This window comes from Botryllus schlosseri, chromosome 7, assembly GCF_051294905.1.
Source record: "Botryllus schlosseri isolate E-star chromosome 7, Bs_hap1, whole genome shotgun sequence".
In the NCBI taxonomy this organism is placed as follows: domain Eukaryota; kingdom Metazoa; phylum Chordata; class Ascidiacea; order Stolidobranchia; family Styelidae; genus Botryllus; species Botryllus schlosseri.
The window spans coordinates 286,772-310,077 of NC_137242.1; the positions used below are offsets into that span (position 1 = coordinate 286,772).

General features: G+C 41.4%; 4 protein-coding genes across 4 annotated transcripts in view; 1 reads left to right on the forward strand and 3 right to left on the reverse strand.

Moving 5' to 3' along the window:
- Positions 1-23,306, reverse strand: part of LOC145442493 (terminal nucleotidyltransferase 4B-like) — a 129,722-nt gene that overhangs the window by 63,370 nt on the left and 43,046 nt on the right. The window lies entirely within an intron of this gene.
- On the forward strand, positions 1,378-4,132 carry LOC145443570 (large ribosomal subunit protein uL29m-like). Its single transcript, XM_080321516.1, has 2 exons — positions 1,378-2,732; positions 3,668-4,132. The coding sequence occupies exon 1, from the start codon at positions 1,497-1,499 to the stop codon at positions 2,328-2,330; it is 834 nt and encodes a 277-aa protein (XP_080177642.1). The 5' UTR covers positions 1,378-1,496; the 3' UTR covers positions 2,331-2,732; positions 3,668-4,132.
- Positions 4,090-9,327, reverse strand: LOC145443566 (HBS1-like protein). The gene is made up of 3 exons (XM_080321511.1): positions 7,784-9,327; positions 6,066-6,286; positions 4,090-5,688 (listed from the first exon to the last, which is right to left on the reverse strand). The coding sequence occupies exons 1-3, from the start codon at positions 8,973-8,975 to the stop codon at positions 4,924-4,926; spliced, it is 2,178 nt and encodes a 725-aa protein (XP_080177637.1). The 5' UTR covers positions 8,976-9,327; the 3' UTR covers positions 4,090-4,923.
- Positions 14,696-20,199, reverse strand: LOC145443028 (small ribosomal subunit protein eS27). The gene is made up of 4 exons (XM_080321010.1): positions 20,068-20,199; positions 19,802-19,910; positions 15,177-15,287; positions 14,696-14,812 (listed from the first exon to the last, which is right to left on the reverse strand). Exons 1-4 carry the CDS (start codon positions 20,071-20,073, stop codon positions 14,784-14,786), a joined length of 255 nt encoding a protein of 84 aa, XP_080177136.1. The 5' UTR covers positions 20,074-20,199; the 3' UTR covers positions 14,696-14,783.

Below are 23,306 nucleotides of genomic sequence, written 5' to 3' on the forward strand. Positions count from 1 at the left end.
GACTTTCATCTTTTGAAATTACATGCAATTTTGTTCATTTTTGATCGGTATTCATCCAAATTCTATACAACAGTTAAATACAAGAACATTTTGCAAACATGGCTGCATTACTCCATAATCGTACAATGCAGCACAAAATATCATTGTCATCAGAAAAGCAATGACATGTCACAATCAAGTTACACATACCGAAGAAGAAAAATCATGTTCAAGACCTTCAATGTGCAACGTCCGAATTCACACAACAGAACAGCGAAATAAGTCTCGAGCTGTTGTGAAGGTGATTAGTTAAAGCCATAATGAACTCCGAAAAAGACTTGCAGAACTTTTTGAACCGTATCTTAACTACCTGCGAACGACTTTTTCAAATCAGGGACACTCTACTCGGCGTAGAGCATAGGCAGTTAAGCATACCGGTATATATAGTTAAGAGGCATGGTGATGGTGCACTGCCCGTGCCCATTAATATAGGCAACACTGGAGCGGCTATGATGAATCATTTTCCACATTCTTGCGGCCATAATATTAACGCGGCGGTAGAGTGGTTTGTAGCGACTCGCATAGCTACCCTCCCTTATCACAGAACATGAAACACTACGAATAAGTAATTGACTGTCAATATCGAACGCCGACCTTCCGCAGGCAAGCAGCTGACATCCAGCTTTCAACGGTCACTCATGCGCGACTTATCGAAGACCTGCGATGTGCAATGTGCATACAATCCATATCGGAAAGTGTGGCTTTGCCCTGTCGCTGTTTATCATTATGCACATAAATTATAATATCAACTTTAGGAAAACCGCCATCCACATATTACAAAATCTCCACGACAGACGTTGTATTGGCGTAAATTATGGCAACTCCTTCGGCATTTGAAGGTGAGAGTTCAGTTTCGCTGTAGCAAGGGTTGAAAGGTTATTGGAATATATTATATCATTGAGTTTATGTATTTTGGTTGAATGAAGACTGTCTCTCACCAGTGAAAATAAAATTCATGTAACTGCCAAGCAACCTTATTCTTTCACAATTCGCCCATATTAATTTTTTCATCAGTGGATCAATACACCCTACCTCGCCCAGACATTGCTTCATTGATCATTTGCCACCATTGTTTGATTTTTTTTCTATTTTCCTTTAACTCAACATTTCTTTACAGCCAGACTGTTCAGAGTCAAGTGTACCTGTTTGATGCTGGTGTGATCAGACTAGATGACCTTCACGGTCTTATCGATCATTCCTATCTAATACCGAATACTGTGCACGCATATTTTCTGTACCACCATCACTGCCGTTTGTTATGTATTTTGGTTCGATGAAAATAAAGACTCTCTCTCTCTCTCTCTCACCGCCAGCATAGCAATTTACAACGTAGACTTCGCCGCTGCCGTCGCCATTTCGGTTGCGCTCAAAGTTTTGCTGCTTGTCTACCGAAGCGTTGCAATCGCACAAATGTGAGCATTCGTTTTTGGTAACACCGCTCGCATGAAGTTACAAATATGAATTGGTTGAGACGTACGCTCTGTACTAGCTTATCTCAAAACCTTAGGGCATGTCCGCTCGCACAAGAACGAACCCGCCTCAGTAAAGTCATTCCCCAGAATTCAGGGACAAGTTTTGCATCGAAAAAGCAACTCAGCACAAGCACCCGTGTAAACGGAATCGACGAATTTTTCGAGATCCCCGATAACATCGGACTGAAAGAAATTAAATCTGCTGCACCGTGGTCACGCGATTTACTACGTTTAAAAAGTTTGGAAGATCTACACAAATTATGGTTCGTTCTGTTGAAAGAGAGGAACATGCTTCTGACCATGCAGCATTATTATGAAGGAGTGGATGAACCTATGCCTAGCCCGGAGAGGTTAGAAAAAGTGGCGGAATCCATGAGCAACCTGCGCGATGTTTTGGAAGAGAGGGAGAAAGCTAAAAATATGCTTCTCCTAGGACGACCCACGGAAGCTCACGGGGAATATCGAAAAAGCGGAATCGGACACACGTACTGGTACGAGTATAAACCGCATTTGATGCCAAAGTATTTGAACAAAGATTATTACGGAGATAAACCCGCAGACATAGCTTCTTTTGACAACATACTGCACGAATGGCACATCAGATTTCAAGAACGCAAGTCGCAGAATATGATTCTGAGAAAGAAAGCTCTGTCACGCAAATGGAGTAAAATAAGACTGAACAACCCCGATCTGCCAAAGAAAGCTCCAAATTGGTGGCTTGCTAAATTTCACACTAAACTGCGCTATGGCGTGAAGCCCGAAGTCCCTGTATTGTTTGGTGGGCGGAGATATCGGTATAGAAAAGAATGGGTGGGCTGATGTCAACAATTTCATGTATGTGTTGTCTACATGTGCTGAAATGACCTGGATTTCATGTCCATGAATTTGTTACTATATGCATATTCTTTTCAGAAACGTACAGACTTGCCACGGTCATTATTGGGTGCGTATTCAGAGCAGACTTGTCGAAACTACTGAATTTTAAGCATGTGCAGCTGAAACTACTCACTTTACAAAATCCTAGGCCTCACTGATAAAACAATAGTTGATTGACTGCCAATCACCCGTATCAGAAGTCAAATTAGTCTTTGTTGGTAACCAAGTAAAAATAATGTTGAAAATTTCCACTTTAAGATAAGTACAAGAATTATTCTAGGCTTAATTTTGCCTACAACCTGAAGTAAAAGTAGTCTGAAATTGTAACCGCTTAATGCAAGTACCGTAATTTTCCATGTATAATCCGCAAAATTTACACGATTTTTGCCCTAAAATTAGGGGGTGCGTATTATACATGGGAACAACACGCTTGAAAAAAATCTCCCTCGATAAAAAACTTGAAATCACACCTTTCTTCATGTTTTTTGCCAATCACGCATCACTTTCAGCCATCGCGGGTGGTAATTCGTATTAAAGAGTGTGACGCGCTGCCGATTAAGGGAAGCGCGTTTCTAATTAACGAGAGCAGCGCGCACAATCACGCGATCTCCTGCTGAGTTGGTTTGCCGTTTGTACGCGAGCGAAATGAGGTCAGTAATGGACACTGGCACGCGGCAATTCTTTCCAATTCATCGCGTCAACGACAGGCCCGAACAATCGCATATACAAGAGGCCATGTGCGCAAGATATAATCGCTTGCGTAATCAGTCGCATCTCCAACAGAACTGTTGCGCATGACATAACCGTTAGCCTAGGCGCAATCGCATCTGTAATAGGCATCATGCTCAAGATGTCGGTTCGTTGGCCTAAACTAACTCGCCGTCGGCCTCGCAGGCTTTGGCTGCCATCTACTATCGTTTAGAGACAATACCGTTTATTGTATAATGATTAGCAATCGCATATGTAAAAGGTCTCCTCGTGCTCAAGATGTCGCTAGCCTGAACTATCGTGCCGCCCGCCTCGCAGGCTTTGGCTGCTATCTACTATCGTTTAAAGACAATCCCGCTAATTGTATAATGATTAGCGATCGTCGTGTAATGATTGTTCAACAGTGACATCGCAAAACAGAATGACATCGTCTACGAAATCGGAACTATTGATGTACTGAATTGCAGGATGCGTATTATACATGGGTACAGGCTTTTTCCCAGAACTTACATGCTATTTTAGGGGTGCGTATTATACATGGGGGCGTACTATACTTGGAAAATTACGGTAAGCAAAAACCTACATCTGTTTATGCATGTTATTTTCACTACTAGTAGTTTTGGGATACTGTTCTACCACGTTTACGGGTAAAATCATCCACACCTGGGTGCGATAGTCCCCGTTTCATAGCAACTGAATCTAATTTTAAAAATTGCAGGGATTTGTAGGGATTAGTCAAATGGTGCTCGCCGTGATGCAACCTGAAGTTGCAAGAGTAACCACTTTCAAATTGCTACTAGAAGTAGGCTATTTGACATCTTGACCTAATGTACTCCTAATCTAAATTTTTTACTTCCACTCGAAACAATTGTATACGCGTTGGAAGCCACTCCCTCTACTTGAAATTTACTGCGTTACTTGTAACTTCGAGCTGAGTAGCAACTATTAGTACTTTATTCCCCTGAACAGTCGATTCTACATCTCGGCAACCGCGTTGATGACACCTTCTCTTTTCGCAATAAAAGTATTTTAACAAAGCAACGAGTTATTATCTAATGAGAAACTGTTTCGGCACAGGGTAGAACCCGACCGATATCACAAAATGGGATAAATGTGGGCATCGTTCATTTGAGGTAAAAGATATCGGCAAGTTTAGCCCAGTGGCAGCCTTTCTAGTTTATTTCATATCCTACTTGTACGGCTATTTGAAAAAATGTTAGGTTGGCGAAAAACCGTTGCACACCAAATTTGGCTCAATTCCTACTGTTAGGTGTGAAGCTATGAGAGTTTAATCAACTTTGAATTATTACAAAAAAATTTGAATTTTGTTTTTCAAATTTGACCGTCAATCTCATGAAATCGTAAAGCAGTCTAAAATGCATAAGAATTTTTGCCGACATACAAGAAAAACTCAAGTAACTTTGCTTTCACGGGTAGGAATTGTTTCAAATTTGTTTTGCATCATTTTTGTAGACAAGTCAACAATTTCATGGGGTAGACAGTAATATTTGAAAAAAATATTCAACTCATTTTTAATGCAAAATTTTTGAACTCCTATAGCTTCACATCAACTAGTTGGAACTGAGCCAAATTTGGTGTGCGACATTTTTTAGCCAACCCAGCAATTTTATCAAATAGCCGCAACAATTCGAAGAAAAAGTTATTTTTGAACAACCGTAAAAGCAGTGATGGCTGTAAAGTTGCTTAAACATGCGATCTGAAGTTTTGCAAATGCGCCTCAAGCTAAATGCCATATCTTTTGAGTATCGGTTGAATGCATGGTTTGTTTTGGAAAAAATGCGATATCGGTCGGACTCTAATGCAGTGTTCATCGTAACAACTCCGTGACGACACCAGCGGCAATTGTAGTGCCAGCGTATCGTAAAGTAAACCTCCCCATTTCTTTAATCTTGTGATACTCTTCAATGCAAATTGCTCTGTGCACGGAAACTTGAACCATCGCATTTTGACCTTTCAGCACCACTTTGGGCTTCTTTGTCACGATCTCTCCTGTGCTTTTGTGCAAAACACTCAGAAGACGTTTCAAAATCGCAGGTTCCGACGCGGCTTTGTAATGAAGTTCGACGGGGAAACCGCGGGTTATCGGAACTTCGATGTTGAAAATTATGATTCTCGCTTTGAAATCAGTGACTACAGGCATAGGGTTCGATGTATCACTGAGAACGCTTCCAGACTGAACTTTCATGATATCAACACCATGACAAGTTAAAGTTGCATGATCTCCAGCCAACGCAAAATCGCATCTAAATCCATCGTGTCGTTCGATCTGTTTCACCAAAGAATTTTCACCGGCCGGTAACACGACAACCTTTGACCCCAACTTAACCCCACCCGTTTCTACTTTCCCACTGACGTTAACCCCGGTACCTTGCCCACGAACCACATCTGTCACGCAAAACCTGAGCGGGTAATCCACGGGGCGAGGCGGGGGCTTGAATTTGTCGATGACTTGGATGAGACTCGGTCCATGGTACCAGGATACGAGGGCGGGGTCCGAGGCTTTTGTGGCCAAATTTTCGCCGACCAGCCCACTCACGGGCACGTAGAAAACGTCACCCTCTTTGAACCCGGCCTGAAAGAAATTTTAACCGATTTCATGTTCGAATGAGCAGAAAAAGCCGTTTTTTTTCAATCATTGGATAACTCAAGAACTGCTTGGGCATATGTAATCACAAAACCATTGCCTCGCGATGGAACAACTAACAATGTTCTGAGCAAAATTTCAGCAAAATCTAAAACTTGATGGAAAGCAAATCTATTTTTTTTTTGACGAATCTGACATGGTTTTACCAAACTTTACAATGTTTCAAGCAAAATCTGAAACTTGATGGAATTCTCAAACTCAACAATGTCTCGGCAAAATTTCAATAAAATCTGGAACATGCAGAAAAAGTCTATTTTATGGCTTATCTGACAGGGACTCCCAATTTCAAAGACATAGCCACAAACCTGTTTGAGAAAAGTCGATAGTTTCCCGACAATCTCATCGAATCTATCTTTGGACCAGCCCACCGTGTCCAATTTGTTGACAGCTACCGCCAGCTGAGATATTCCGAGCGAACGAACGAGGAGCGAATGTTCGCGAGTCTGTCCGCCCAGATCGAAACCTGCTTCAAATTCGCCGGTTGTCGCGTTCACAACCAGCAGAGCGACGTCTGCTTGCGATGCTCCTGAAATCGACATTGTCACTTCAGTTTTTGCAGATGAGGTCGGAGGCAAAGTACTTCTACTTCTTCAGAGTACTGATAAAGTAGGTCATGTTTTTAGCCTAACGCTTCAATTTGTTAGGCAAAACTGCTTGTTTTTACACTTTAAATGTTGAAAAGTGGACACCGGTAGTAGTTTTGGATTGGTTTGCACCATCTACTGAGTGAAATAGTTACAAGAACCAAGTGGAATAGCTCCAATATCACTATAGCTAAGGGGCGGGGCGGGCAACATATGGCCACCGAAGGGATGTTAAGCGGCCCGCAGAGACGCGATAATGCGGCCGGTAAAAGGTGGCTATGAAACTACTTGTTGTGGTCGGGCCTACATACATTTGCGAGCAAACATTTTAGACAATGAAAATGAACCGACAAAGCTGTGTTCCAATTTAACTGATGACGCGATTTGCAACCAGAGTCCAAGGAAGTTGTTAACAACTTTGTTGACTTCAACAGATATTGAAGTATATCAACTTAAAATCCACATTATATACAGTTTTATAGGTGTATAAAATATTGTATATGTGGCTAAAACTTGTATATGTGGATAAATACAGGTTTACTGTATCGATTTAGGAATCCGGCCTGCCAAGTACTTAATTTTCCTATATCCGGCATGCTGACAGGAGAAGTTGCCCACCCCTGCTATAGCTCAATATAAATTTTAATATATCATTTTTCAATAAGGAAATAACAGTATTTAGGATTGCACCTACTCACTTTGAGCAGAGAAAATTGAGATTTGAAAACAAATTCCAATCTTTATGAAATGCCAATTCTATCTCCAATATTTACTAGCCCATTTCTAATCAAGTAATTGGCATCGCGTAGGCTCGTAGATTAGCGCAAGTGTTCCGCGGGTTCATAATGGTCAAGAACCACTGTACTAGCAATAGTTTCGATACTTTTCAGAAGTCGCAAGTTCTGCTTGTGATTGAGTAGAAACTTGAGCCATTGTTTCTACTTGAGTACCAAAGCTGATTACATTGATCACCTCTGCTCTCTACTTGCAAAAAAAGCTAGTTACAAAACTAGTCTAAACTACTACGGTGGACAGGAGGAGCACCGCGTCATCCCAACTTTTAGAAGTTACGTCTCGAGTGCTTTTCGAAACTTCCTATCTACTTCCACTGGAAGTGGGTCTACTCAAGCAGCGCCTTTTAGTACTTAAACCCATGAAGCTGATATCATGTTTGGAATTAAGTCCCTGCGTCTCCTACTTGACAATTTGTAAATGTGTACGACTTTACTTGTACCGAGTAGCAATGCTTACAGATTTTACAACGACTATCACGAATAGCCCCCTCAGATTCAATGCTATTAGCATACGCCACTACCATTTTTAAAACTATATTTACTTTCCAGACTTCATTTTCTATTTCCAATAGTAGTCTTTGATATGTTCTCAGAAATCGTCGCTTATTATTGTAATTGAGTAGCAATTCACAGAAGCCCATCAACCTGTTATCATGTTGGGAATAAAGTCCTTGTGACCGGGCGCATCCATCAACGTCACAAACTTCGATTCCGTCTCAAACTTTGTCAAACCCACGTCCATCGTCACACCCCGCATACGTTCCTCCCCAGTTTCGTCGAGCACCCACGCGAACGCAAACGACGCCTTTCCGAGCTTACGAGACTCTTGCTCGTACTTATGCATGGCTCGTTTGGAAACCTCGCCGGCTAAAAACAACAGGTGTCCCATGAGAGTCGATTTTCCCGCGTCAACGTGACCGATTACGACCAGGCTGATTTGTAGTTTGGAGTCTTTGCTCCGGTGCTCGAAATTTCGGAGCATCTCGGCCGCTGTCTTAGAGTCTTTGAATTTAGTGGCTTCCTTTGATTTCACTTTCGGAGTGAGCGATGCGTTTTCGCAAAATTGACGAGAATCTTCGACTGCGAGTTTTTTATCGTTTTCACCGATTTTCCCCAAATCCTTTTCGTTTTCTTGTATCGTGAGTTTTTTCGCATTTTCCGTTATTTTCCACGAATCTTCCACTTTGCTTTTTCTCGCGTTTTCGGTTGTTCTCCTCAAATCTCTGACCTCTTTCGTACTATTCTGAACAGTGTTTGCTTTCCCCGAGTCGTTCTTACTAGCAGAAATTTGAAACCCGGTTTTACTGGGTGTTGCGGTCGATACAATTTTCACTGCCGGACATAATTTTGCGTCTCTCGAGCTTATTTCTCTGCGATTTCTTCTCTGCCTTTGTTCTTTAGGAGGCTGTGATATCAAAAAGTCAAGTGTCTTTGAGTCTGAAGACTGAGATTTTGGAGACGACATTAAAATATTCAAGGCTCGTTCCGCGTCATAATGAGATTCCAAAATTGCTTTTCTCATCGTATCTTCATTGTAGCTGTCCCCGACAACATCGCGCATCATTTCTAAGCAAGATTGCACAAGAATGTCATCATGACGGGGTGCTAGAGTGTCATTATCAATTGCAAACGCATCATCTTCATCCACTTCTTGCACTGTAGATTCAGACGGCATGAACGAAGCGATATCATTTGTTCTTGAACGGGAATAAGTGAACTGCGCCATCGTTCCTGGCGATACTCCGTAATCGTCTTCATACGATTGGCCGTAGTCGTCGTCGTATCCCAAGTCGTATTCGTGGCTTTTGGTGTTGCGAATGTCACGGTGACGAGCCATATTATTTGATTACAAGCAGTCGGTCGTATTCGCTGAGACGGATCATTACAGAGCGTTATTTTTACACGACGATTGCATCTGCCAAACGGAAGACATAGAAAGTAATCACCACCTTCAAGTCACAAGTCTTATCGAGTCAATGTCTGAAGTCAACGACTCGATGGCTCGTGTCAAGTCAACGGTTTTTCAGATGACCATCGACTTGTTCTGACATCGACTCGGGTGACTCAGTCGAGTTGAGGCTGATGACAAAATGAAGTCAAGTCAATTCCTTTTCAGGAAATCCAGACCGTCGTTCTCAAGCTAACTCGAGACCAGTCAAAACGAAGTCTAATTTCAACGCACAAAAGACGATTAAACGGCAGCTGACATCGCGTAGGGAACTGCTCGTGAATCTCGTAACAAAGACGTACGAACGACACCCTGACATAAATGCTTCACGCGCACAACTAATTTCTGGACTAAGCTCGAATCCCGGCCACGGACACAGCGCCTGCGCACGTCTTGTGACGTCATCGACGAAAACAATCCACGACCGGGAGCCAGTGAAGCGAGACTACAGAACCGATCCCGTCTGTCACCTCGTAAGTGAGGGCACAAAACAGACAGCAGAGATGACCCCCACTCGCTTTGGTTGACAGAATCAAGCTTGCAAAGTTGCTTCACTGAAAGCTTTTCGACTGACTCTCTTCGGAGCGAATGTCAGTATCAGGTCTTCAACCTAATACGGTTACTGCAAGCTGCCGTTACGAGAAACGGGGAAGCCTACTTTCTGGGCCCACCGTTGTAGACGGTCCATATTGTCTGCTCAGCGTGAATCATAAACAGCCAAATGAAATAAATAGGTTGACATGGGATAGCCAATACACCGCAGTATCCTAAGTGAAGCAAGACTGCGTGGGAATAGGGTCCATCAAACCACTAGGTGTCGCCAGACTTTAGGTGGTAACCGCCGTTGTTACGTACGCGGATGCCGTTATCAGAAACCTGTAGGTTACTTTCTCGATTGTGTAAGGGTATTTTATATGGAAATAATGGCTACAACATATTCTACGTGGACCATGAGCTCGCTATAAAATGAACTAAAACTTCGAAAACTTCTGGTGCTGAGCTGGTAGCCGACATTTAGTTGACAATTTCACATTCTCACCTAGTTATCAAATCGGCCTTATTTCCTTCCGTAGAAGCTTTCCGAAGTTTTAGTTCATTTTATAGCGAGCTCACGGTCCCCGTAGAATATGTTGTAGCCATTTTTTCCATATAAAACACCCTTACACAATCGAGAAAGTAACCTACAGGTTTCTGAATACGGCAACCGCATACGTAACAAAGGCGGTTTTCACCTCAAGTCTAGCGACACCTAGTGGTTTGATGGACCCTATTGCATGGTTCTTACTAGAGCTGGTGTGGACCTCTGAAAGGTTCAGGTTCGTGCCAGACCGGAATATGTAGTCGGAGTCTTGATACTGCTAAATTGATATTGAATAGAATGTAAAAAGGGTTTCTATACTTGATACCTATATCATCCCATTAACAAGTTATACAGGAGTGTCCAACACCCCAATCACACCGATTTTTTTTTATGATACAATACATATATCACATCAAGATGGTCTCCGTGTACGCCTGCTAGATTTTTCACATTTGACAACGATGTATTCTGATTGGTTGAATAAGCATCATTCGCTGACTATACCTGCATGTAGCTTATTACGCTCTTGATATTGTGTGATTGCGGATCAAGCTCACAGCAGAGAGTCACCAAATATTCAAAAACGGAAAACTGGATGTTTCGAGAAAACTTTTGTAACAAATCAACTAAAATTTTTGAGGTTGTCAAGGTGCATGCTCGTTTAGTGTTGATTTTTTATGCTGTCAGTGCCATGCATAGAATGTCCCGTAGTTGAAATGCAATGAATTTTAACCAAAAATTTTAACCAATAACGTGGAAAATTGCAATATATGAAAAAGGTTCACAGTGCAGAACCTACCAAGGTTCGTTTGTGAACGTGAACCTCTAAATCTCTGAGGTTCACACCAGAGTTGGATCAATTACATTATTTCAGTTCAATTACAATTACAATTACTTTCATGCATGTTTCAATTACATTACAATTACAATTACTCCATGCTAAAAATATCAAATTACAATTACTCCTTGCATGCTTCAATTACATTACAATTACAATTGCTGCTGTTGAACATGTAATTGAGTAATCATAAATTCAACCGTGCTCCTTGACAGCCGTAGCGTCGTAATTAACAACAATTCAAGTATTCATGTTTCATTCATGATGCGCAAATACCCGTTAATTAATAAAAAGAAATAAACGTTTTCGAACTATTCCAGTATGCAGTATGTCGTTGAATAAGTATTATAATATATGCACGTGTTGGATTTGCGTATATAGTATATAATTAAAGAAATATTATTATTTTTATCGAGGGACGTAGGAATTAGGATGAGGAGTAAAAACAAAACCGTGCTTTGTCAGATAAGACGTTATAATATCCAGTGGTCTGGTTAGTTAGCCAGACGAAGTAACGATGCAGCATCGTGATCTGAAATCGTGATCTGAAATCGTATTGTAGATTGCCAGCCCACGGATAGATGCGCAAGATGTGAGTCACGGATGAATGCACCGACAAACGTACTGCAGAGCCGGCTAAAAGCAGCAAACTTTGTAGTCCTAGAGCTGGCGATTCAAGCGTCCAAATTTGATGCATCTGGTCTTTATCGTAAGCTATTGATGCACTAATTCCGAAAATACAAATTAAAATCTCGTCAGGGCAATGTAACTGCTCCAAAATAGCCGTTTAAGGCCAACTGTTCTGAAAAGTGAGAGCGCCGCCGCAGCATGACCACAACAATGACCAATTACGCCCAGCGATTGTTCAGAACAATGCCGATTCCCAGACTTTCACGACTATTTTGGGATGGTACCATTGCCTGGAAATATACTTTTATTGCGGAATCAGTGCGATTAGGACCATACATATCAAATTTCGACGCTTGGATCGCCAGCACTTGGACTATCAATTCTGCTGCTTTTAGCCGGCTCAGCAGTTCGCTTCTCGGCGTATTCAATCGTGAGTCACGTGTTGCGAATCCATCCGTTGGTTAGTAATCTAATAATTGTATACAATGGCAGCCGACGCCAGCATAGCGGTAAAAATAAAAAACTTCGCCTGCAAGGGCGCATTATAAGTCAATTATTTTATGTTGTGCTTGTAAGGTCTCAGTAGCAATTTAATGTAATTGAAATTGTAATTGAGCAAAATTTTTGTCAAATTACAATTACACAAAATAAAAATGCTTCAATTACAATTACATTGAAAAATGTAATTTGTTACATTCAATTACAAATTACAATTGATCCAACTCTGGTTCACACACAGAACGCGAACGTGAACCTCGCGTTCACACCATCCCTAGTTCTTACATCTTTATGAAAAATTGAGATGTAAACCATTGTCAGAAAGATAAGCCACACGGTGTGTCACCAGCAGTGAACGCACGCACAACTTCAGTTTTGTCAGCCAACTGCTGCTACTGTTGAACGTTCTTTCTCCATTCTTCTTGTTTATATGTTCATGGTGTTTGTCGACTACGATTGTCATTTGCACCAGGCCGACATTACTTATTTTCGATTCCGTAACTGCTGCGTATCTGCCGACTTGTAGCAAAGCCAACTTCTAGGCTTTTTGTAAGACACCGCTAATACGCGGACGAGATGGCGAGGAGGAGCCTAGATAACCCTCCATCACTTAGGTAGGAATTCTGGAGTCGACCTCGGTAGGAACATAACCCTCAAACCATTGGTGTTGTAGCTGTGGATTACAGCACTACGCTATCTCGCCACATCTCCATTCTTGGCAAGCTGCTTAGTAAGGACCAGAGGTGGTCAAAGTAGTCAAGAAAGCTACTCAAGTAGAAGTAGCGACGACAAAATCTACTCAAGTACGAGTAGAAGTACTTCTTCCATGAGCAACCTAAAACTACTTGAAGTAGAATTGCCTGACTTTAAAAGTACTCAAGTAAGTAAGTAGTTGTGAAAACGATCCTATAATTCGTTCACATAAATTGTAAAAAGGTGCAAATTGAGGTCAAAAGGTGCCTAGCTTGATTCATATTGATGCATTCGTCGATATCATGGGATGAAAATGATAGTATTGATATGGAAATGCGATACTAATTCTCTGTTTACTCAAACAGCACGTTTTAGAAAATATCATGGTACTGCGCACTCCCCCATATTATAAGGCCTTTAGTTTGGTCGAAGAGTAATACGGAGATGTTGTGTTGGATACGGTGTAAACGCTTTGTGCGATTATTAAACGTTAATAAAATATATGGTGGACCGTAAGCTATATTGTGCAGCTTTATTTCTGGAAATTGAAGACATTACTACACTTGTTTTTATGCTTCAACATGTACATTATCCAGACAAAAGAACTGATATAAATTAGAAATCAAAATATATGGTACTGGGAATTGAAAGTGAATTATAAATCTAAAATCGGAACATGTATTTAATGTCTTCAGTCCAGAAAGTTACGAAGGTTGGTATGCTAAAACAGCTCTAAACTAAAAAAAGTCAGAGTCCACTTTTCCAGATTAGGACGCGCCATGGACAGCTCGATTACAATATGATAAGTAAATGCTAGATTGCGAAACATCAGTTTCTAACGTTATGATAAGCCATATATACCGTGATGAAAATATTGATATGGCGAAGGGCGACAATGCGGTGTGAACGGAACCGCGCCAACACGCTACCGAAATTTTATTCACTGATACTTTCGTGAAATCATACTGGTTACTCCATATTCACTGAGCTCGAAGCGCGACGAAAATTCTGGGCTTAACTCAACTCTTATGAAAATTAAAATCCAAAACTCCGTGAAAACAGCACCGAAATTTCTCAGGCTATCTTCCTGGTTGGAGGGTTAAGCTACTTCTACTTGACAAACTGAAAATAGCGAGAAGTAAGTAAGTAGATCACAAAATATTATGAAGTAGAAGTAGTGAAATTCAGATCTACTTGAGTAAGTACCAGAAGTAGAGGAAAACTACTTGAGTACTTCGAAAAAGTAGAAGTACTTCGTTACTGACCACCTTTGGTAAGGACAGACACTTTCTACCCGAGAATGTAGGAGAGTATCTTTCGTTGTACTACACCAAATTTTAATTATTTTTATCATAATACCTCTTGTAACTACTGGAATTCATCATAGGGCCAGATTATGTTAGAATATTATTTTGTCATGTAAAAATTTGACTGTTATATTGAGTCAAAAAAGTTTTTTTTGGGCAAGCTACTTCGTAAGGACAGACAATTCGAACCAGAAATGAGGATAAGTAGTAGGCCTACAATTCTAACATTATTCGGGAAAACACCTTATTTCCATACGTTTGGTCAAAATTTTGTTTTTCAAGGTCATAAAATGTCAAAAATTCAGATTTTTTAGGTCGAAATCTTTCATTTTTTAGGGAAAAAAACGCCCTAGTTATGACGAAACAAAACCAGGGATATATTATTGTCCAGGTTTTTCTGAACACGGTCTACAGCAGACAACTCCGTCAACCCGAGCATGTATTGCAGACACAATTTCGATATCAAATGATTTTCAAAATTTACATCGCCACCATCTTTGCTGAGTAGGTGCTGTCATTTCTGCCCAACCCTCCCAATCTAAACAAGTACAGAGCACTCTCGCACAGCCATCAATCTGTATTCGCTTTGCATGAAAAACGGACGCGTAAAGTGGATCACAAAACGAATCAGACAATGGACGTGAACGGATTTAGTGTTGCTTCCTCCGGAATGAGCAACCTGCAAACAAAAACAACACTCAAGTTGGAGTCAGAGAGTCGTCTGGCCAAATGGAGTACCTGACAGATCAGAGTCATAAACAAGTATTAGGCTTTGAGTTAAGTATTCCAGTATCAGTCTTTATGAATGGATGCACGGAAAGTTTTAACATGCACCTTTTACTCGACCACAAATAATGTCATGTCAGCTCTACGTCACATTAAAGATGTTTCAGTCTTTTTTCCAGCAAGTCTATTTCATTGCACTTGTGACAATGCTGTGGGGCAATCTCGACTTCACAGATTTGTCATTTCCACTCGAATGATTGTCTCTAGCCCCAGACTCAAATCCCATACCACGAAATGACAGGGACTAAGGAACTGACCTTCTGTTAATCTTGCCCGTCCACCGGTGGGTTGGCACAGCACGGTTGAGCAACCGACACAAAGGACGACTGTTTGCGCATGACTAAACACGGTCGTGATTTTGTAGCATCCTGGAAAGAGACGGTTCAAATTTCAGGTACAGAAAAGGCTATTTTATAGATCATCTAGTGTGGCATATCTCAAGTCTTGGACATATTGAGAGCTTCATTACACATCTGAATATTATTTTCATAACTATTCTCTTGATGAGTGTCATCTTCATGAATAAATAATTATACTATTTAAATGTATAATGAGCTTTTGGACTTCAGAAGCAGAAAACCTACAAATTGGTAAACTGTACCGTCACTTTGAAATCATAGATCACAGTAGCTGATGACCATTTTTCACATTTTCATTTTAAATTCATTTCCATTTTCTCTCAGCCATTGGGTTTAAACTTGATTATCTCAAATTGTGAAAACGTATATCAATGTACTGATTAAACGGCGACGATATTTGCCTTAGAAGTCACGAAAATTAGAATCCATTGTATTGGCAAGCGAAACTCGAGCGATGTTGACAACATAAGCGCCGAATTTGAAACAAATCAGAACCCCTATTTTTTCAAGCTGGCCACCTCGCGTCAAAATAAAAGTCAGCGCCTATAGTCGCCACAAATGAGTAATAACTTGTGATGTTTCGAACTCCGCGAGGCCACGGTAAATTGATCACATCATTTTCAAACTATTTCAATGCACACAGATATTTGTCGATTCGAAATAGAACAAAGTCTCCATTCATAATACGGAATAGAAGCTTCCCACATATTTGCTGTATTCATTAGATGACACCATACAGCTTGTCGCATGAAAACGGATCCATACGCATCATCCCAGAAAAGCTTAACCATGTCTGAACACTCTACAATCATTCTTATAATCTATATTTACGTCTACGTCTTGGAAGCAGAAAAGCAGTGTCAAGGTCATGATATTTCATAAGAATTGTCTCAATTTTCACCAATAAAATGCGCAGTAGTTGACACAGTATGAGCCGTTGGGGATTCTAGTCTCAATCTTAAAACACTTTTAATAACATACATAAGTAACAGGTGTGCATCTATTCCGTCAATGTCGACATTTAACGATATCACAAACTATCCTAGTCAAGCAGCATCAGTGTCGGCCACTACTTATAGACTCTACCGGGAAATACTATTATTCTGCTTGGTTGGACTAGCATGAAATATAGTCGGGGAGTCAAAGAGAAAACAGAGTAGCAAGAACTACAACAGGCGTTAAATCCTGTACAGTACACGCTACTGCATGATTTGATGCTGGGAACTCGACTACCGCAAGAAGATTACAGTATGTCACATCGTAACAAGACATTCTACTGTTTTCCAGTATAGTGATTCATTATAGACTAGACTTTGTAGCTTCACTTCACGTATGCAGTGGTGAATGATGCAATTCACTGATATCGAATTCAAGACACCTAAAATGTCATTTCCATGTTACTCAGCAAAATTCTACACCAGTATTCCGGTTGCCAGTAAATTCGGCCATCAGAGAATTCTGTATTAAAATGTAATACCAAACATTAATATGAATTATTTACATTATTATCTAGTCAGGGTATGAGTAGATCGCGGGAGATAAAGGAGAATTTTGTATAAAATTCATTACCAACTATTATTGGGAATAAATTACATGATTATATTATTATCAAGTAGGGGCATGCGTAGATCACGCAGTCACGGCTTGATTAGATCACGTGACGCTAACATATCGACCACGCATGGTCTGCTCGTTATTGTGACTGGGACCTTAACCCCAACCCTAATCTTGGGATACCTTGACCCTAAACCTAACTAACTCTAATATCCCCTCCCAGCCCCAATATCCATCAACCCCAACCCTAATGTCCTCCTTATCCACCCACGGCACATAAAACTTCCCTATGATCTGAGAATAATTCGTATTAAACGCATTTATAATGTAAAATCGATCAAGGGCCGAATTTACTGGCATCCAGTACTTTAAATGAAATTCAGTGACGAGAAGTTAAGGTTAAAGACCAGGATTGCAGTTCAAAAAGATGGCTGAAAAGGCTTCTGATGCTTTCATGTATAATGCATTTGAGGTTCGAGAAAGTTTATCTGCAACCTCACTTGATATCGGCTGTCGAACTTGACTGTACTTGTACAACCAAGGTTCAGTGCTCTGACTTTGCAAATGGGCAAGGAATGATTTCATATTACAAATGGCCAAGAAAGATACTAACTAACGACAGTGTTACGGGGTGTGTAGCTGATTTCATATGACTGTGACAAGTCGATGACCAGAGATCAGATGCTCATGGTTAGCAACGGGCACTAAGGTGGAAGTATACTTTACCAACATACATATATACTACTCAACAGATCCTGGATAAAGGATTAGGTCAAAACATTACGGTACATACCGGTACCACACAGGCGCGTAGCTAGCTGAAAAATAAGGAGGGTGCTTTGAAATAGAAGGAGGGCAGGGTTTCCATTTTTTGCGAATTTACTAATATAGCATCAATTCATTAGGTTTAAGTACATGCGCAAGTGACGATTATTCAATCTCCTCGCGTTGATGATTATACGCGCATGGTAAGCTTGTCGACAAGTCCGGAAGTGCTGTTAATTCGCGACTCCTTGATCTGTCTTGCACAATTAAATACCTGCCCTTATCAACGCTTCGAACAATTAAATACGCGCGCTTATCAACGCGTCTTACGTAGCCTCGGCGACGATTTGCTCAAGTCAAAATGTACAAGTTTTTGGGGCTATAATGACGCCGATTTCATGTGCTTCAAACCTGTCATCTTTTATAACTCAAGCCTTGACACACATCTTCTGATGGTTATGTTCAAGTATTAGCGGAAATCAATTAGGCTTTGTTTGTGAACATTCGATGTCATTCAGTTTTGCGATGTCAATTAATCACAATCACTAATCAGCATACACCTAATGACATTGTCTCCAAGCCATCGAGAGATAGGAGCCAAACCATGCTAGGCCCGAGACGCGATAGTTAGGCTAGCGATGATATATCTTTCGTATTCGGTCTATTGCGGATGCGATTGTGTAGGCCAACCGATGACATCGTGCGCACCACGCTAAGCAGATGCGATTGTGCAGGCAATCGATCATATAGTGCTCGCCGGGCCTGTTACAGATGCGAGGCTTCAAGCTAGGCTTGTTGGAGACGTGATAAATCAGGCGACGATTGCCGAGCGTGAGGTAATCAATGACCTGATTTGGCAATCATATCAGCGGGAGATCGCTCTCGAGTTACATTGTGCAGTGCATTGTTCACTGACCATCTCGCTAATTGGCCGCGCGCAACACTGATAATACGACTTATTGAATTGCAATTGAGTATTAGCGTCTGAACGGTCATTTCAAAAGCACGGGGTTTCACGTTCAAGAAAGGGGTTTCAAACTTCATAAGGCGGGGGTTTCGACCCCCGAAACCCCCCTTTGGCTACGCGCCTGGTACCACATACTAACTCCAATCAAGCATTTGTGGCTGAGAACATCAACTTTTCCTCATTTCACTTATATATATAGCTATTTCCTATTTGGCGTCTAGGAATACCCCACGCTCAACGCCACGTAGCTACTTGGCATATCAGAGAGTAAACAGAGGCCTATGCGCTGGTTCAACCCCTATACTCGAGGATTTTCAGTAAATTCGGCCGTCGGTCACTTCGCCGCTCGGTAAATTCGGCCAGGGCCGGGGTAACAATAACATTACCTAACCTTCAAATCACTTGATATTTATATAATTACGTAATTAATTCACATTAATAGTTGGTAATACATTTCAACACAAAATTCTCCGAGGGCCCGGTAAATATCCACGCTATCTCCCGTGACTGTGTGATATACGCATACCCTGACCTCCAAATCACTCGATAATAATATAATTATGGAATTAATCCACATTAATAGTTGGTAATACATTTTTATACAAAATTCTCCGAGGCCCCGGTAATTATCCGCGCTATCTCCCGTGACTGTGTGATATACGCATACCCTGACCTCCAAATCACTCGATAATAATATAATTATGGAATTAATTCACATTAATAGTTCGTAATACATTTTTATACAAAATTCTTCAAGGGCCCGGTAAATCCGGCCCCGTGAATATCCACGCTATCTCCCGCGATCTACGCATACCCTGACCTCCAAATCACTTGATAATAGTATAATTATGTAATTAATTCATGTTAACGGTTGGCAATACATTTCAATACAATATTCTCGGATGGCCGAATTTACTGGCAACCTACTCGAGAACTATTACCAGCAGGCCATGCCTTCAGCGCATTGTACAACCGCACGGCACAGCCCTGCACGGCTGCACCCTGCACATTTTTTTAGAACAATGCTGACTTCAAACTCTGTACAGAGATTTTGTGGGTGCGGTGCCCAGACCATGTCTAATTTTGGTCTACTGTGGCCAGTTCTATATATACAGGATAAGCCATACAACTACAGAAATTGTGTGAAATAGGCTAAGGCAAACGAGAATAACTGTACTTCATGCAACTCACAACCTCAAAATAATAGAAATTTGATGATCTCAAGACAGAATCTTACCAGGACATTTTACATCCATGAAATAGGAATTTGGCGACTGTACCAGCCTCTTCTTCTTGTGTTTACGTTTTTCTTCCTCCGCAGAGGGGTGAAGGAGATCTTTGGCCAACTGAAATACGCGTCATTCCATACGTTAAATACCCGCCAGGCACTCAATAGCCTATAATACGTTTACAGTAATTCCCAGCAGTTAACAGCCGCCATTGTTTGTGTCGGATTTGCATATCTAGCTCATAAATATCGTTAAAATAGATTTTGATCTTTACCGGCATATCCGATCGCGTTGAAGGCAAACGAGAAAAGGACGGATTTTGTCGAGCGAGCCCCGGATGCAAAAAAGAAACACATGCGTCGGGTCAAAGGTTGAAACGTCACATACTAGTTCTATGGTGGGTCGTTTACTTTTATTCTATATTTCTATATTCTATATTTGTTTGCTACATCAGTTCAAACCAGCGTTAGATTGCAAAATTATGTAAGTTTGAATGACGCGGAACAGTATCCCGCCGGCTATCCGACAGTCGACGAGCATGTCCACATTCAAGTCGAAATACAAGCAATTACTAATCTACAAATCAATACTAGTGCATTAGTGCATCCTCAAGATTACCGGACCACGACTGACCTATCGATCTCGCCTTCCATGACATGCCACCCCATTTTTGTCGCTTGCTTTTTTCTATACTATCTTCTTTACTTTTCATTCAGTGTGCACTGTGCATGCCTCCTCTTTACATCGCTTAGGCGAAGGTGGGTGTCTGATTCCGTAGACTACTCCAAGTCGCTTCGACACCTTCCCATCTTTTTCATTGTATCGCATTTTTGTGGTGTTTTGAAATGAGTTTACATATTATGCAATACGTATGGGATGCACCATGAACTACTGTTGTCTTATTAGTCTATGGCTTCCCACGATGCTAAAGAAGATAGGTTCATAAATTTGGCAGGAAACTGACCGCATGCGCTGTTTCGGGTTGGTTGGTTCGTTTCTTTATTGTTTTTAATATTTCAGTGTAAAATTGCGATAGACATGAAGGTGGCGAAACGATTTGGAGTTGTGTTTCAATCAGACACATACCCTAAGCAAGAACATTAAAGTAGCGCCATGTATTCTGGGTGTGAAGTAAAAGAATATATTATAACATAAAAAGGACAAGCGATGAAAATGTTGCTGTAATAGCCAATGTGACGCAGAGCGAAGCCCATGTGTCATACCAAGGTTCGGTAATGTGCTGTCATTCAGTAAAATACGGCTATTTTGACTTAGATCATATACTACCATCGTTTAATTTTTCTTTTATTTTCCTTTTTCAACTAAAATTTTTTACAGCCACTGCCAGACTGTTTAGAGTCAAGTGTACCTGTTTGATGCTGGTGTGATCAGACTAGATGACCTTCACGGCCTTATCGATCATTCCTATCTAATACCGAACGCATAGGCCTACCTGCTGAATCTCATCACTTCAGCAGACACCCTGAATCCGTTGACGAAGATGCCCTCAACGAGGCCTCGTTCAATCTCTTTCATCCGTCTACTCTCCCACACATCACCAAAAGCAACTTTGACGATCAATTTGAGGAGTTCATGTTCACCATCAAAGGGCTGATGGATAAATTTGCACCTCTTCAACGCATCTCAAGCAGTCGTCGAAAATTGAATAGGGTACCGTGGATGTCTTCAAAGTTGGTGCAACCGATCCGAAAACGTAACCGGTGGCATCACAGACTCGATACCAAGGACACCTCACAAGACGAACGAGAAAGATTTCGACGCTTCAGAAATCTCATCTCCCATCATATCTCCAAGGCAAAAGCGAAAGCTAACGCGAAATTCTTCAACAAACATAAGAAGGACACTCGAAAAACCTGGTCAAGAATTAAATTGCTCTTGCACCAGAAAAAAACGCCCCATGCCTGTCTCGCAAATCACGAACTCGACTACCGGGGACAATCTGACAGATCCTGCGGCCATCTCAAATTACTTCAATGAATATTTTTGCAATGTAGGGCCTAATATCGCCTCATCTATTTCTAAACCTGCGTCGGCCAGGCCTGAGGTTAAATCAATATCCCAATCCATCATGCTCGAGCCAGCAACTTCCACGGAAGTGGTAGGCTACTTGCCATAGAAAATGGTGCCTACCCGAATTATCTGAAAACTGCCAGAGTTGTCCCGGTTTACAAAGCCGGAGATAGAACTAATGTCACCAACTACCGACCTATATCTGTCCTACCGTGTATTGGAATTGTTTTCGAAAAATTGCTCCTCTCCCGCCTATCTTCGTTCCTCGCCAAGATGTCTATCATTTCTCCACAACAATTCGGCTTCCGTAAAAAGCATCAAACCTCGCATGCCCTGCTAACAGTGGCTGAACAGTACTATGACATCTTGGAGAAACGAAGTGTGGGATTGTAGCATTTTTCTTGATCTAAAAAAAGCATTTGACTGCGTCGATCACAGTATTCTTCTCTCAAAATTGGCGCGCTATGGGTTCCGGGGTCCACAACTAGAGCTAATGAAAAGCTACCTTACTGGGAGATATCGAATGGTTTCGATATCCAACACTTTGTCCTCCCCCCACCTTGTTACCTGTGGTGTTCCGCAAGGCTCCTGTTTTTGGACCTGTCCTTTTTACTTTATATGTAAATGATATCTTTGAAACCTCAACATTGAATACCACACTCTTCGCTGACGATACTCACCTCCTATCTCACGCACCAACTACCGCAAGCTTGAATGCCGTCACCAGTGATCAAATGCCCAAAGTGCATGAGTGGACGTCCCAACAGCCTTCGGGTTAATGCTGCGAAATCCCAATTATTGGTCGTGAACTCCTGCGATAACCTAACCGTTGACATCGCTGGCCAAAACCAATTTCCAACACTAAAAATGCCAAATACCTTGGTGTTTTACTGGATTCGGACATGTCCTGGAAGAGTCACATACAATCACTCAAACCACGACTATCGAAGGTATGTGGTCTATTTCGCCGCCTCAGCTACATTCTGCCAGTCAGCGTGCTGTTGATACTCTTCAACTCTCTATTCCTATCAAAGTTACAATACGGAATTCTTTGTTGGGGTGCTGCCTGCAAGAATACAATTGACCCACTGCAAAAACTTCAACATCGGATCATCCGTATCATTGCCAAATCCCCACGGGGGCCTGGATGTGCAACTGATAAATCGCTTCTCAAAAGATTTGGTGTTCTAAACTTAGAAGATATGAGGAAGCTAGAAATTGCCAAGTTTATGTATCAGTTCCATTGCGGTCAATGTCCCTCAAATTTCAAGGACTACTTCACCTCGGAGATGCGCACAAGTAGGCTACAGCACACGCGCGTCAACGAAGAACAACTACCATATGATCAGGACTGAATACAAGAAAACGCATTGCTCTATCAAGTATGCCGGACCCCAATTGTGGAACAGCATCTCGCCGGCTATCCGACAGTCGTCGAGCATGTCCGCATTCAAGTCAAAATACAAGCAATTTCTTCTAAAT

What these genes read in the sequence shown, in the direction of transcription:
- LOC145443570 (XM_080321516.1), top strand. Translation starts at nt 1,497, where the DNA reads ATGAATTGGTTGAGACGTACGCTCTGTACTAGCTTATCTCAAAACCTT.
- LOC145443566 (XM_080321511.1), bottom strand. Translation starts at nt 8,975, where the DNA reads ATGGCTCGTCACCGTGACATTCGCAACACCAAAAGCCACGAATACGAC. An exon ending in TATTCCCAACATGATAACAG is followed by an intron (nt 6,287 to 7,783) that starts GTTGATGGGCTT and finishes TGTCGATTTCAG; the next exon opens with GAGCATCGCAAGCAGACGTC. An exon ending in TATCGACTTTTCTCAAACAG is followed by an intron (nt 5,689 to 6,065) that starts GTTTGTGGCTAT and finishes AATTTCTTTCAG; the next exon opens with GCCGGGTTCAAAGAGGGTGA.
- LOC145443028 (XM_080321010.1), bottom strand. An exon ending in CATGGATGTAAAATGTCCTG is followed by an intron (nt 15,288 to 19,801) that starts GTAAGATTCTGT and finishes GTCTCTTTCCAG; the next exon opens with GATGCTACAAAATCACGACC. An exon ending in ACGGGCAAGATTAACAGAAG is followed by an intron (nt 14,813 to 15,176) that starts GTCAGTTCCTTA and finishes TTTTGTTTGCAG; the next exon opens with GTTGCTCATTCCGGAGGAAG.